This window comes from Rhizophagus irregularis, chromosome 15, assembly GCF_026210795.1.
Source record: "Rhizophagus irregularis chromosome 15, complete sequence".
Classification (NCBI taxonomy): Eukaryota; Fungi; Glomeromycota; class Glomeromycetes; order Glomerales; family Glomeraceae; genus Rhizophagus; species Rhizophagus irregularis.
In genome coordinates, this window is record NC_089443.1 from 2896727 (window position 1) to 2909828 (window position 13102).

Below are 13102 nucleotides of genomic sequence, written 5' to 3' on the forward strand. Positions count from 1 at the left end.
GCGCGATGTACTCGAGTAGTTTCTTTAGTCCCTCCTGTTTATTATGCACATCTTGTTTGTAGTCGAGCTCGTTTCCATATTCGTGGTGATAATTTCAGCGAAGAATCATCTACAGAAGGAGACGAAGTTGCTTTTGGTGCAGTGAAACCCGAATTATTAAAAGTTATGTACTTTATGTAATTATCTTACGGACTTTAAAATATTTAAATATTTAAAGTAAGACTAGCTTGTTTGTCATATTTAATGATACTTTATTTTCTTTGTGAAGAAATTTAGTAAATTTTTTCATTTTTGTTTGATAAATTACACTTTATAGTAAGTAAAACTAGATATTTATGGTACGATGTAAGGCTTAATAAATTAAAACCGGCTGGGTCAGGAAATTTCTAATATTTTGAAGCTCTTATCCATCACTGATAATCTGCTAGTAAATATTCTAGCTCTAGTAAATATTCTAGTTTACTGTATATGCGGTCACATGCAATAAATAAATAAACGGTGCAACTAATCGCATATATTTACATAAAATCATAGCTTTTAAATACATACCTAGTATATATAAAGGTTATGATACTTTTACTATCATAGTCATAATGATTATAAAAAGTAATTATTAATTATCTAAGGAGAAAAAAAAGTTTCAAATAGACAAAAACAAATAATAAATCGGAATCTCGGAATTTCTCTTTTTTAAAGTGATGATCCGCAGTTTCATGATAACGAAATTTCGCACGGAAATTTACAATTATTTTTGACCGGTAAACAAACCATTGATCGGCTATTTTAGTTCTATCTTTTTTTTCTGTCTATTTATTTTCTGCAATTTAAATTATTTAATACTAATGAAACTATTCAAATCGTGTAGACAATGCACTCGAAAGTGAATATGTAATTTAACACATGGAACGTAATCGAAGTTTTAAATATAGCATTTTATTTTTAGTGTTACTAACGGATCATTTTCTAAAATTTTGACGTAATAATGAAGATCCATTTGTCATACCTCTGCATATTGCCGACTATAACGACTATAAATGGTAACAAAATTTCTTTAGATTCTACCGAAACCGAGAAGTTTTTTGTTTCAGTAATTCTGACTTTCCTTAGTCAGGAATTCTTTTTTTTTTTTTAATATTACCCGTGTAATTTATCTTCTTTCAAATTTACTTATATATTTCCTTTCTTCATTTTGTATACTATTCGTTTATTTAATTTATTTCAAAAACAAATTTGCGCATTACTTTAGTTCTAATTTCGGAATCTCGTTCTTATTTTTTCTTTTTTTTTTGATAAAGTGAAATTTTATTTAACGTTACAGGTTAGCTATTGCAGCGTGCGTAAAAGCAAGTTTTGTATTGACTTCTTCAAGAAATTAGTTAGAATTCATAGTTTCAATAGTTGTATCTAATAATAAATTTTATTTAAATCATGTAGACGTATTTAATATCTTGCAAATATGCACAAAACGGATTCAGGTTTTTATGTTATCGATGTCCTACCGTTACATAATAGCAGCAAACGTCCGTTTCATCTTGAGAAAAGAATGAAATCCAAGAAATCCTTTTCCTCATACGGACATGAAAAGCTGCTTCAATATGGTCCGTATGATGCTCAAATTAAAAGGGAGGCTATCCTTGAACAAAGGCGTCTTAAGTTGGCTCGTCAGTACTTGCATGTAAAGGATGTCCTTATTAAACAGCATCAACGTGCTCTTCGTGATTCTTCCGCCAAGCGATCTCATATTCAGCAAACTTTACGACTCGCCGAGAAGAATAGAAATACTATTTTGCAACGATTGGTAGAACAATGTGCTCAGGAAGTTGCTAGATGCAAAGAAGTTGCGCGTCAACAACAACTTAAGAATCAAGAAGAAATTGATAGACGTCGTGCTAATTTGGAACGTCGACAAAAAGCTACTGCTGCTCGTCGTGCTAAACTCCTCACTGTACCAAAATCTCGCATTTTTTCTAACGAGATGGCTATTCCGCCCACTCGTGAGGAAGCTGCTGTTATTATTCAAAACCATTGGCGTTATAGACAACTTTCCAAAGCTATTAAAACTTACCGTAGTTTTGGAATTTCAGTTCATGTTACTGAAAACTTGTCTTTTCAAGATACTGTAAGATTGTTACAAAAACCAGCAGTTATTCAAGCAACTGGTAAATTGTTACAAAAAGCACGAAAAGTCTCCCCTCTGACATGTGGTGCAAACAAGTATAAGAATCTTTCTAGGGTGTTTTTAAGTGCTTATATGATCGTGTCACATACCAACGAAATTCTTGCTGATATCGGTCATTATGAAAGGGTAAGCAAATTCGTGATTTCTCGATTTATGTTTATTATTATTATGGTATAAGTGAGAGTGTGAAGGTAAAATTAAATGGATAGTTAATTACATCTTGAGATAATGGATAAAATAGGTAGAATTTTAGACAATCGCTTATAACTTATTTGAATTCTTTTTTATTAATATACTTATCAATTTTCTATTTCTTTTTTCTTTCCTATTATCATTCACAATTCATGGATTTTGGTTTCATTTCGTAGAAGCTTTTTACTTCCGCGAAGGTCATGCTGAGAGAACTTGAACAATGGTTCAATGAGTTTAGCAACGATGAACCAAATAAAATTCATATTAACCACCTCCTCAGCTTTCTTTCTGCATGGGACACTTATTATAAAGATTTTGATAATTGGAAATCTAAAGATAGCGAAGAACTCGCTAGTAACCTCATTGCGCATTACGCAGAGCTTGAGAAATTGTGGAATACAGTTAAAACACAGGCTAACGCAGAGACTGAGTGGAGAATGAATATTGTGCAACAACAAGAAGTGATTAGAAGCAAAATTAGAAACTTGGGCGGTGATGAAGCAATTTCCAAGTTGGAAAGAAGTTTGAGAAGATTAAAAGAAAAACTTCCAAATGAAAGTGGCGATGAAACTGATACGTCAGATTCGGTCGCTGGTGTTAATAATGAACGAGAAGCTGAAGAAATCAAGGAACAAGAATCAAGTACTCCTCCACGACAGAAATTTGTTCCTTCACCTTTGGTCACTAAAGTTTCTAATTTAACACAGAATTCATCTCAATCAATGCCCAAATCTTCATCTTATTTTGCGTTTTCTCCTAGTACTAGTCCTCTAGGTTCACCGTCAGAACCTTCAACAAATTCAGATCTCCATCGCATTATGCAAAGTTTGGGACATGACGGTGTTGGATTAACTAATGAGCAACTTGCGCATGAAATTATTATTGACCCAGAATTTGAGTTGCAACCCCCTAAGAGGACTGAATTAGAAGAACGGGTTAGATCTATGGCTACTAAAGCGTTCTTCGATTCAGCTAGAGCAGATTTTGAAAAAGGAAAATATGATGTTTGGATTCCTAATCTTCTCAGCGATATTAAACAGGTATGTTTTATGATGTTTATTAACTTTTATTTTTATCTAGTAGTTTTATTATTATTTTTTTTAAAAAAAAATAGCGACTTGTTGATTTGGTTCCTCCAACTTCTCCATTACAATCGTCCATTAATGAAATTCTTGACATTGATTTGATCAAACAACAAACCAAAGTTGGTGTATATAATATACGTAATTGTATTGTATATATTACTAATACTATGTTACAAATTTGCGCGCCTGTTCGGGATGAACAAATTCAGGAGCTTAAAGGTTTGAAGGATCTTGCAGAGATTTTTAAACGATTATTGGAAATCTTGGATCAAATGAGGCTTGACCTTGCTAATTATCGCGTTAAGGCATTTAGATCTTATTTAAAAGAGCATGCAGTTGATTATGAAAGACGTAAATTTGATCAGGCGTTAAAATCTAATCGTTTGAGCCTTGATCGAGCTAAAGCTTGGTTGACTCCAACCATTGATTCATTATTACGTACAGTCGCAGAACGAAATCCTGAGAACGTTTATCTCCCACAACATAAACATAATCATGGTATTAAATTTGATCAAGTATATAACGAAGCACTTGTCTCCTTTATTTTTCAACAATCAATTATCGATAAAAATAGTTGTCCTGAAACCTTTTTGCTTGATGTTGAAAGACTTTGGAATTTCCAAAATGAAGGACAAGCTATTACTATCGTGGCTGCCTTATTAATGCTTACCAAAAACGTAGCTAGCAGTCAGGCTAATTTTTCATTCGATGATGATAATCTTCCTAAATTAAAAGATACTCTTTTCGTTTTATTGTTGGATGGCGACACTACTATTGATAATTTAACTGCCGAGATTTTAAATTATCTTCCATCATCTCTTTCTCCTGAAACTCAATCTCTTGTAAAATCAATGGTTTCTAAAACACTTTCCCAATCGGATAAAGTTTTTTCACTCTTATCACGTCGAATTCAAAGCGTTGTCAAGCAACATCTTCAGACAGGTCAATTCCCTAAAAAGGAAACTTTGGCTCAGTATGGCGTACTCACTGTTGCTAGGGAATTGGAACAGCTTAGCAAAAAGATTTGTGTTCTAGGTAGATATAATCGTGAAGTTTATGCTAGTTGGTATGATACTGTAATTAAGGAATATTTGAATGAAACCAGAGAAGCAAATAAAAAGAAGAGACAAGCAACAAAAAGAAAATTGAATATGAAAATTGTTGGTGAAAAGCGAAAAGATCAATAGATCAATTTATTTTAAAGAATATAACTTTTTTTTTTTAACGCATTATGTAATGAACTTAAAAGCTTGAATATTTATTGTTTATTTTAGCATCCTTTATTTTATTATTAAGTTCATTTAGATTTATATAAATTATTTAGATTCAATATGCTAAAAAACATTAGTTATATATCGTTAAACTGACAAATAAATTAATTTTATTGGAAAATTTTTACTTTAATAAAAAAGAGTTATTTTCCATTAAATTAAACTGATATTACGGTACTGATCCATTATTACAATAACTATTATACAATCTTTCTCTATATAATAATTTATTTATTTGTACATGACACCATCATGCTTTAAATTCTTTTTTTAAATCAATCATATCCTCACGACAAACACCAACTCCAATCCATTCAACTAATATTAAAATAGAAAAAAACAATCAGATAAAAAATTATGACATGTTCAGAACAAAATTACCAGACTTACTTGGAACTTCCAAATATTTTTCAATTATTTTTATATAATTTTGTGCATTTATTGGCAAATCAGAAAATTGACGACATTTAGAAATATCAGTTTGCCAACCCGGTAATGTCTCATACTGAATGGTGGCTCTTTCAAGGGTCTCTAAATCAGCTAAAAAGTAGCAATAAAACTATTTAATCATAATATTTGCTTCTAATACATTTACGTCAGAAGTTTTAAAAAATCATACCCGGAAAACTTTCCAAAGGCTTCCCATCTAATAAATATGCAGTCGCAATTTTGATTTCCGGAAGATTATCCAGGACGTCAAGTTTCGTTAAGTTGAGACTAAAAGAGTAGATTTAATACCAAAAATACTAGATGTTATTTGCTAAAAGAATATCTTTGAATTGTTATTTACCTAGTATAACCGTTAATTAGAGTTGAATACTTCAAAACCACTAGATCAAGCCATCCACAACGTCGCACTCTTCCAGTAGTGGAACCAATCTCTGCGCCAGTATGTTGTAGATATTTTCCAGCTTCCTACAGTCATAAAAGAAGTAATAAATTAACCATCTTCAATAAATAAAACTTACTAATGTAACGTACATCAAGTAATTCGGTGGGAAAAGGACCGCCTCCTACTCTTGTCGTATAAGCTTTTACCACACCAATAACCTTATCGACCTTGGACGGTGGAATACCTAATCCGGTGCTAACGCCACCAACAGTCGTGTTAGAACTAGTTACAAATGGGTAAGTGCCAAAGTCAAGATCAAGCATCAAAGCGTTGGCGCCTTCAACAAGAATTTTCTGATTTGAAGCTATACATTTGTTCATGAAAACTACACCGTCAACGATATAAGGTTGAAGACGAATAGCTAATTCCTTAATTATTGAAATAAATTTAACGATATTGATATACTTGATGAAAGAATGGCATATAGATAAATACAAGCCACTTATTGAATCCGTTTAAAAAATATACCTTGTACCGTTCAATTTCTGCCTCAATATCATATTCGAAATTTCCGTATCGTTTCATTCGGTTCGCAACCAATTGTCGAAATTTTTCAGCAAATGCTTGATGATTCGATAAATGGTGAACTCGTAAACCAGAACGTGAAGCTTTGGACGAATACGCTGGACCAATGCCTTTCTTTGTTGTGCCGATACTAAAAAAAGATTTTAAGAACAATTTACCTCGTCAAATCCAGAAACCACAATTAAAATTTATCTTGTAACATAAATAATTACAATAATTATTAGATATCATGATTAATACACCTTGAACGACCAAGTTCTTTTTCTTTCAAACCATCAACAATCTGATGGAAATCAAATACTAAATGTGCGCGATCCGAAATAAAAACACGATCTTTAACATTTAATCCTAAAAGTTATTATGCAATTCATAAATTAGAAAGTTCTAGATATGACATTACATCAAAATACGTTAAACACAGTTAAACACATAAAATTCAAAACCTTTCGCTTCTAATTGTTCCAATTCAGAAAAAAATGAAGGAAGATGGACAACTACTCCCGATCCGATAATCGATATGCATTTAGGATTCACCAAACCTAAAAAAAAAACGAGGATTAATTCTATTGCAATATTATTAACGTCGGGAAAGCATGTTATCACTTGTAAAAAATTTACCAGAAGGAAGCAAATGGAAAGCAAATTTGGTACCATTAACAACAATAGTATGTCCAGCGTTATTTCCACCCTAAAATTCAGTCATAACGTATGTGGTGAAATAAAGAAGTAAATCAACTCATCTAGGGGAATACTTACTGCGAAACGAGCGCATACATCGGCCTCTTGTGCTAGTATGTCTACCAATTTACCTTTCCCTTCGTCACCCCATTGAGAACCTAATACCACAGTAACACCTTTATCTGAAAGATCCGACTTCGAGTATACGCTCATTATGATACTTTATTGTGTGAGAAGCGAAACAACTTGCAAACAACTAAGCAAATAATGGTAAACCATAAGTACAATGGCAATGCATTATTTTGATTGGTAGTTTGATGTTCGAAAATTTATCCGCTAAATTTTGATCTCGATTTACATAATCAAAAATCATTTTTTTATCTTGATGATCCCATTGGCTAATAAGCAACTTTAATAATGTGGTTTACAATGGTATATTTGTCAATAATAATAATAATTTGAATTTTTTATATTTCTTATGCGTAATAAATTATATTCCAAAATTTATATCAAAAATTGTTTATAAACAGGATTATCAGTTTCCTCAACAGCATGGTATCCTAAACTATTCTTAAATTTTTCAAAAGCCTCAAAATCCTGAGGAGGAACTTGAATCCCGACCAACACCTTGCCTATATCTACAAAATAGTACAGATTTATGTAAATAATTAATTTCCAAGTAATGTGGAAAGGTTGGAAATAATTCGTACCCGATCCATGATTACGATAATGAAACAGTGAAATATTCCAATCTATTCTAAGTCCAAGTAAGAATTTTTGAAGTGCTCCAGGTCTTTCGGGGAATTCTATAAAACGGTTACATTATTTTAATTGGTATTTATGGAATCACGTGAATGCTCAAATGACATACCAAATCTATATAATTGTTCGTTTTCCACTTTACTCCTTCCCCCAACTAAGTATCTAGCATGACATTTAGCCATTTCGTTATCACTAATATCTTGCCCATACATTCCATTATCTTTCAGATTCTGTAAAATTTCGGGAAGCTCTTGTTCACGATTATCAACCATGAATGACGTATAAATCCACGCTTTTTCTGAATCAGAGTATCTTTAGATAACACATATTTGTTAATAAAAGTTATCAACCATGTCAAAAACATCACAAATACCCATGTTATTTTACCTATAGGAAAATTCTGTTATTTGACGTGGATGAATTTGATTATATAGTTTAACGAAACTATTTTAATATAAAATATGTTGGTGAAATTTTGCTAATCGATTAAATAAAGTCAAGTATTTAAAGTAATTCACACCTTCCAGGACGTTCCGGTATAATAACAGATACTAAAACTTCACGCTGCTCTCCAAGATCAGCTCGCTCAGCTACAAATCTCAAACGATCAAAGTTCATATTTGCTCCTGATGTGATGGCTATAAAGGTATGACCTTTAATATTATTTTCAGCGACATATTTTTTAATGCCCGCTGCTCCAAGTGCACCAGCAGGTTCCACAATAGATCGAGTATCTAAATCGAGCCGTAAAAGATTTCATTATTAGATTCAATTTTGTAATTTTTGATCGAAAATATGAAAACAAATTTTCTATTTTTCATGCCTTCAAAAATGTCCTTGATGGCAGCACAGATTTCATCGGTAGATACCATAATCATTTCATCCACCACCTCGCTACACACTCTAAAAGTTTCTTCTCCCACTATTTTAACAGCAGCTCCGTCGGCAAATAAACCTACTTCTTCAAGAGTGACGCGTTTTTTTTCTTTTAATGACAAAGTCATTGCATTAGCGTCATAAGTTTCAACTCCAATAATTTTGATCTTGGGGCATAGTCTTTTAATATAACTGCCAATACCAGCTATGAGACCGCCACCACCAACGCATGCGAAAATCGCATCAATATCATGCACATTATGTTGGCGGATGATCTCCATCGCAACTGTTCCTTGGCCAGCTATAACATATGGATCATCGTATGGAGGGATATTAGTAAGTTGCTCTATTTCGGCGAGTCGAGCACATTCTTGCTTAGCTTCATCAAAGTCATTTCCGTATAAAACGACTTTAGATCCAAGTCTTTTAACATTACGCCATTTAATAGCTGGAGTTGCGCTGGCATCTCCGATCAAAAATAGTTGTGATTACGCATAGTCGAAAAATAGTTACGTTAGATCATATCTATAAATGCAAATAAAATGATATGAAATGATGATTGAAAAATTGCATACAGTGGCATTACAATAGTGGATGGAAGTCCAAGATGTTTTGCGGACATTGCAACACCTTGCGCATGATTTCCTTAAAAGAAATACCAAATGTCAATTTAGTGCTCTCAATTTACACAACAACTTGTACTAAAGTTTTAAACTTTAAATCAATAAATATATTATTATATTATATATGATTATTAACTCCAGCATCAAAAACTAACCAGCAGAACATGCTATTACACCTCTCTTCCTTTCCTCTTCACTCAAATGAGCTATCTTGTTATAAGCGCCTCTAATTTTGAAGGAAAACACCTCTTGTAAGTCTTCCCTTTTTAAGTACACATTATTTTGTGTTTTCAAAGAAAGATTTACAGCATGTTGCAAAGGGGTTTCTTTAACTATTTCATAAACTCTTGAGGTAAGAATCAATCGAAGATAATCAGGATTCGGTAAATTAGGAACTTGATTTGATAAGTGAGGAGAAGGCGATTCTGTATCAGTTTCTATAAGCGCTTTTCCACTTGGGAGTGGATAAGAAACATTATTTGTTTCGTCATTATTTTGAGGATCGTTTTTAACCATATTCGAGAAAATTTTTTTTTTGATATAATATTTCCGATCTAGATATCTATAAACCCGGAAAATGATAAACCCGGCAAATTTTTACAGCCCCGTACACTAAATATGATCACATGATAGTAAAATTTTTTAAAAAAATGAATTATACTTTTACACTTTCTTTTGATTAACCCTTTCCAATTTTTCTTCTTTAGTTAAATAATATGCAATTAAATAATATACCAGATCCAAAAGCTGTAAAACGTAAAGGTATAATAAATATAGGTAAAATAAACGTTAGAACGTCGTCTAAGTAAGTCATTTCAACTAGCTTTAATCTGGCTATGAAGACATTGTATTGATCGTTGTTTCATTTTATACGATCCACTTCGGTAATTTTCAATATGAATTACCGTATGTCCTTTCGTAAGTCAAGGGTCTAACTTTATTTTTTCCTTTTAATAATTTTAATTCCTCAAATCTAAAGTATACCCATACACCTACTTACTTTCCTCATTATTTCCAAGTTTATACATGCTTTATCGACATTCATAGCTCGTGAATGGGTTCTACTACACGGTGCCCCTGCTTCGATTGTAACGTTTGGAGTTTTAGGAGGAGCTGGTCTTTTTTTGTTGGTTTGGCAAAAAACTCTAAGTAGCCATAGAGCATTAATGGGAAAGAAAGTGCGGTTGATTTATTAGAAAAATTTTATTTAATTAGTTTTTGATATTTATTAAAATATAATTTTATTATTTCAGTGGCTAAAAGTTGCGTTATATGCTTTAATATATACGGCACAGATTTATTTCTGGTTCGCAGGATTATCACGTATAAGATCAACAAGGTAAGATATTCTTTATTTTTATGTTTTATGTTTTATATTGACCAATAATGTGAATTGATTAACTGACAAAAAATTTTGATAGAACTTTAATATTAACCCAATTTTCAGATATATGGAGCATGTCATTAATAAGATATCTTTTAGGAAACTATTCATCATCAGATACTACATTTATAGTAATATCATTTGGTTATTTGTTTTTGATTTAGTATAATTGAGAAGTTAAATTAACGTTTATATTGATTATTCAGACCAGGGGAGCATATTATGCGATTTTGACTTTGGTCTTATCGTTTTTTGTAGATTTGATATATGTCTTAAGTATATAATTTCAAAAAATTACTTCTGTGATATTCGCAATTTTTAAGCAGTTGATTTTCATTTCATTAGGTCCACGTTCAAAACCTCCGATATCTTTACCACAATACATGGAAACAATTAATGACGTCAGTTCTTTTGATAATCATACACTTAGTAATTTGATTATTGGGTATATTTTTATACAATGTTCAATCGGTTTATCAGGTTATAAGCGAACATTAGGAAAAAAATTAGCAATTGATGTGGGTGGAAATCGACGATTGCTTGCTATTTCTGTTCCTCTTGGAGCGTTAATGATTTCGCCTTTGGCTTTTGTTCAATATATTATGGTATGAATATCATAATTCTGTTTGAAATTTTATGCAAATATTTCTAATTAATTTTAATTATAGTATTCTACGAGTTACATAGGGAATATTAAAAATACGATTGTAATGTATGGAGGGTTGGGGATTGGTCTAATCATATTTGACTATTTTGTTGGTCACTTTATAAGTATACAAGCTTCTACTCTTTCTCATACTACAACAGGTTGGCCAATTTCAATTGGAAGCGCTATTTTATTGAGCATATTTTTATTTTATGGAGAATTTTCGATGCTGGACCTTGTATTAGCCGGTATTATGTTTTCAGGAATTTACTATTTGATAAGTTCTGATTCACAATTCGCAAATGAGATACATTTTCCATCACCCGGGATTGGTAGTAGAGCTTTCGAGCTCCCGCTTCACTGCAGTGTAAATCCTGCAATTAATACAATAAAAGGACTCGGAATCTTGAAAAATATTAGTTTATACATGAGAATTATTTTGGGCAATCATGATTCGCGACAAATTTTTTATTTTTTATTATTAAATTTAAGTTATATGTTTGTACAAATGATTTATGGAATTTGGACTAATAGTTTGGGTTTGATTTCGGATGGTAAGGCGGTGGTACGTTAAAGAAAGTAGATCTTGTTCAATAGTTCTCATTGAAAATAATTTAACAAATTTCTTAACGCTTCTTTTCTTCCTCTTTAAAAAATTGCTCCATTATTTTTTAGCTATTCATATGTTTTTCGACTGTTTGGCACTAGCAGTTGGACTTTTTGCCGCCATTATGAGCAAATGGCCAGAGAATAACAAGTTTACATATGGGTAAATATACAAATTTATTTCACTTGATTATACCGGAAGATTTATTTTTATTTTTTATTTAGATATGGAAGAATTGAGACTCTTTCGGGGTTTGCAAATGGAATATTCCTTGTTTTGATTTCTATATTCATTATGTTCGAGGCTATCGGTCGTTTGATTGATCCTCCCGAAATGAATACTGATAGGTTATTATTAGTAAGCTTTTTAGGGCTTGTTGTTAACTTGGTGGGAATTTTAGTGTTTAATCATGGTCATCATCATCATGGACATTCTCATGGACATTCTCATCATAAGGATGACAGTAAACTCCATGGACAACAACAACAACAACAACAACATCATCATCATCATCATCATCATCATCATCATCATGATGTTGATAATGCGAATATGGAAGGTTTGTTATAATTTATTATTATTTTATTTATACGATTTATTTATTTATGAATTACGTAACTTTTGTTTCTTTGTTTAGGTATTTACTTACATGTATTGGCTGATACGCTTGGTTCAATTGGAGTGATAATTTCAACTTTGCTTATTAATCAATTTGGTTGGACCGGATTTGATCCCTTGGCTTCGATATTTATTGCTGTATTAATTTTTATGAGTGTTGTGCCATTGATTAAACATTCGGCTGCAGTGTTAATGCTTTCAATAAATGATAATCTTGAGTATCACATAACTGAAGGTTTACATGAGGTAATATTATTAATATTTATATATAAGGAAAAAATTAAAATTATTTAATTGCTATGTAAAAACGAATTTAGGTATTACATGTCGATGGAATCGCATCTTATACGATGCCACGATTTTGGCCTAACGATGGTGAACGTTTAATAGGGAGTATACATATTCAAATTAACGATCAGGTTAAGGAACAATTTATTATTAGTGAAGTTACGCGAATTTTAAAATCTCATATAACGGGATTAGAAGAATTAACAATACAAGTAGAAAAAAAGCGAGGGTTTAATAGATGTTTATGTAATCTTAAAAATAACAATATTAATGATTCAATTGTTATTAGTAATAATAAAAGAAAAAGTTATTAATGAACTGTAATTTAATATTAATAAATTTTTCAAACCTTTATTTAAAAAAATTTTTTTTTTTTGAAATATATTTATATTTCTTTTTCTTCATATAATAATTAAGATTAACTACTAAAATAAATGTAAAGCAATAATATTCACTGTAGAAGTCTGCCAAGATAT

The 13102-nt window shown here is 31.5% G+C and overlaps 5 protein-coding genes across 5 annotated transcripts; 3 read left to right on the forward strand and 2 right to left on the reverse strand.

Moving 5' to 3' along the window:
* Positions 1-1456: 1456 nt before the first annotated feature.
* OCT59_007354 (uncharacterized protein) lies at positions 1457-4844 on the forward strand (the record flags this gene model as incomplete). The annotated part of the gene is made up of 3 exons (XM_066148136.1): positions 1457-2305; positions 2548-3411; positions 3486-4844. 3 exons carry the CDS (start codon positions 1457-1459, stop codon positions 4641-4643), a joined length of 2871 nt encoding a protein of 956 aa, XP_065998648.1. The 3' UTR covers positions 4644-4844.
* On the reverse strand, positions 4811-7035 carry OCT59_007355 (uncharacterized protein; the record flags this gene model as incomplete). Its single annotated transcript, XM_025314338.2, has 10 exons — positions 4811-5045; positions 5118-5267; positions 5347-5444; positions 5518-5642; positions 5709-5987; positions 6088-6274; positions 6387-6492; positions 6588-6683; positions 6763-6832; positions 6901-7035. 10 exons carry the CDS (start codon positions 7033-7035, stop codon positions 4978-4980), a joined length of 1314 nt encoding a protein of 437 aa, XP_025185366.1. The 3' UTR covers positions 4811-4977.
* Positions 7036-7257: 222 nt separating this feature from the next.
* Positions 7258-9599, reverse strand: OCT59_007356 (threonine deaminase; the record flags this gene model as incomplete). The annotated part of the gene is made up of 8 exons (XM_066148146.1): positions 7258-7460; positions 7533-7628; positions 7694-7896; positions 7972-8028; positions 8105-8318; positions 8408-8919; positions 9036-9105; positions 9239-9599. 8 exons carry the CDS (start codon positions 9597-9599, stop codon positions 7327-7329), a joined length of 1647 nt encoding a protein of 548 aa, XP_065998649.1. The 3' UTR covers positions 7258-7326.
* A 200-nt stretch (positions 9600-9799) lies between these two features.
* OCT59_007357 (uncharacterized protein) lies at positions 9800-10965 on the forward strand (the record flags this gene model as incomplete). The annotated part of the gene is made up of 7 exons (XM_066148152.1): positions 9800-9888; positions 10063-10261; positions 10337-10422; positions 10505-10598; positions 10674-10743; positions 10813-10868; positions 10948-10965. 7 exons carry the CDS (start codon positions 9800-9802, stop codon positions 10963-10965), a joined length of 612 nt encoding a protein of 203 aa, XP_065998650.1.
* A 71-nt stretch (positions 10966-11036) lies between these two features.
* Positions 11037-12955, forward strand: OCT59_007358 (uncharacterized protein; the record flags this gene model as incomplete). Its single annotated transcript, XM_066148156.1, has 8 exons — positions 11037-11072; positions 11136-11179; positions 11275-11361; positions 11606-11667; positions 11789-11882; positions 11945-12279; positions 12358-12584; positions 12656-12955. The coding sequence occupies 8 exons, from the start codon at positions 11037-11039 to the stop codon at positions 12938-12940; spliced, it is 1170 nt and encodes a 389-aa protein (XP_065998651.1). The 3' UTR covers positions 12941-12955.
* Positions 12956-13102: the final 147 nt, after the last annotated feature.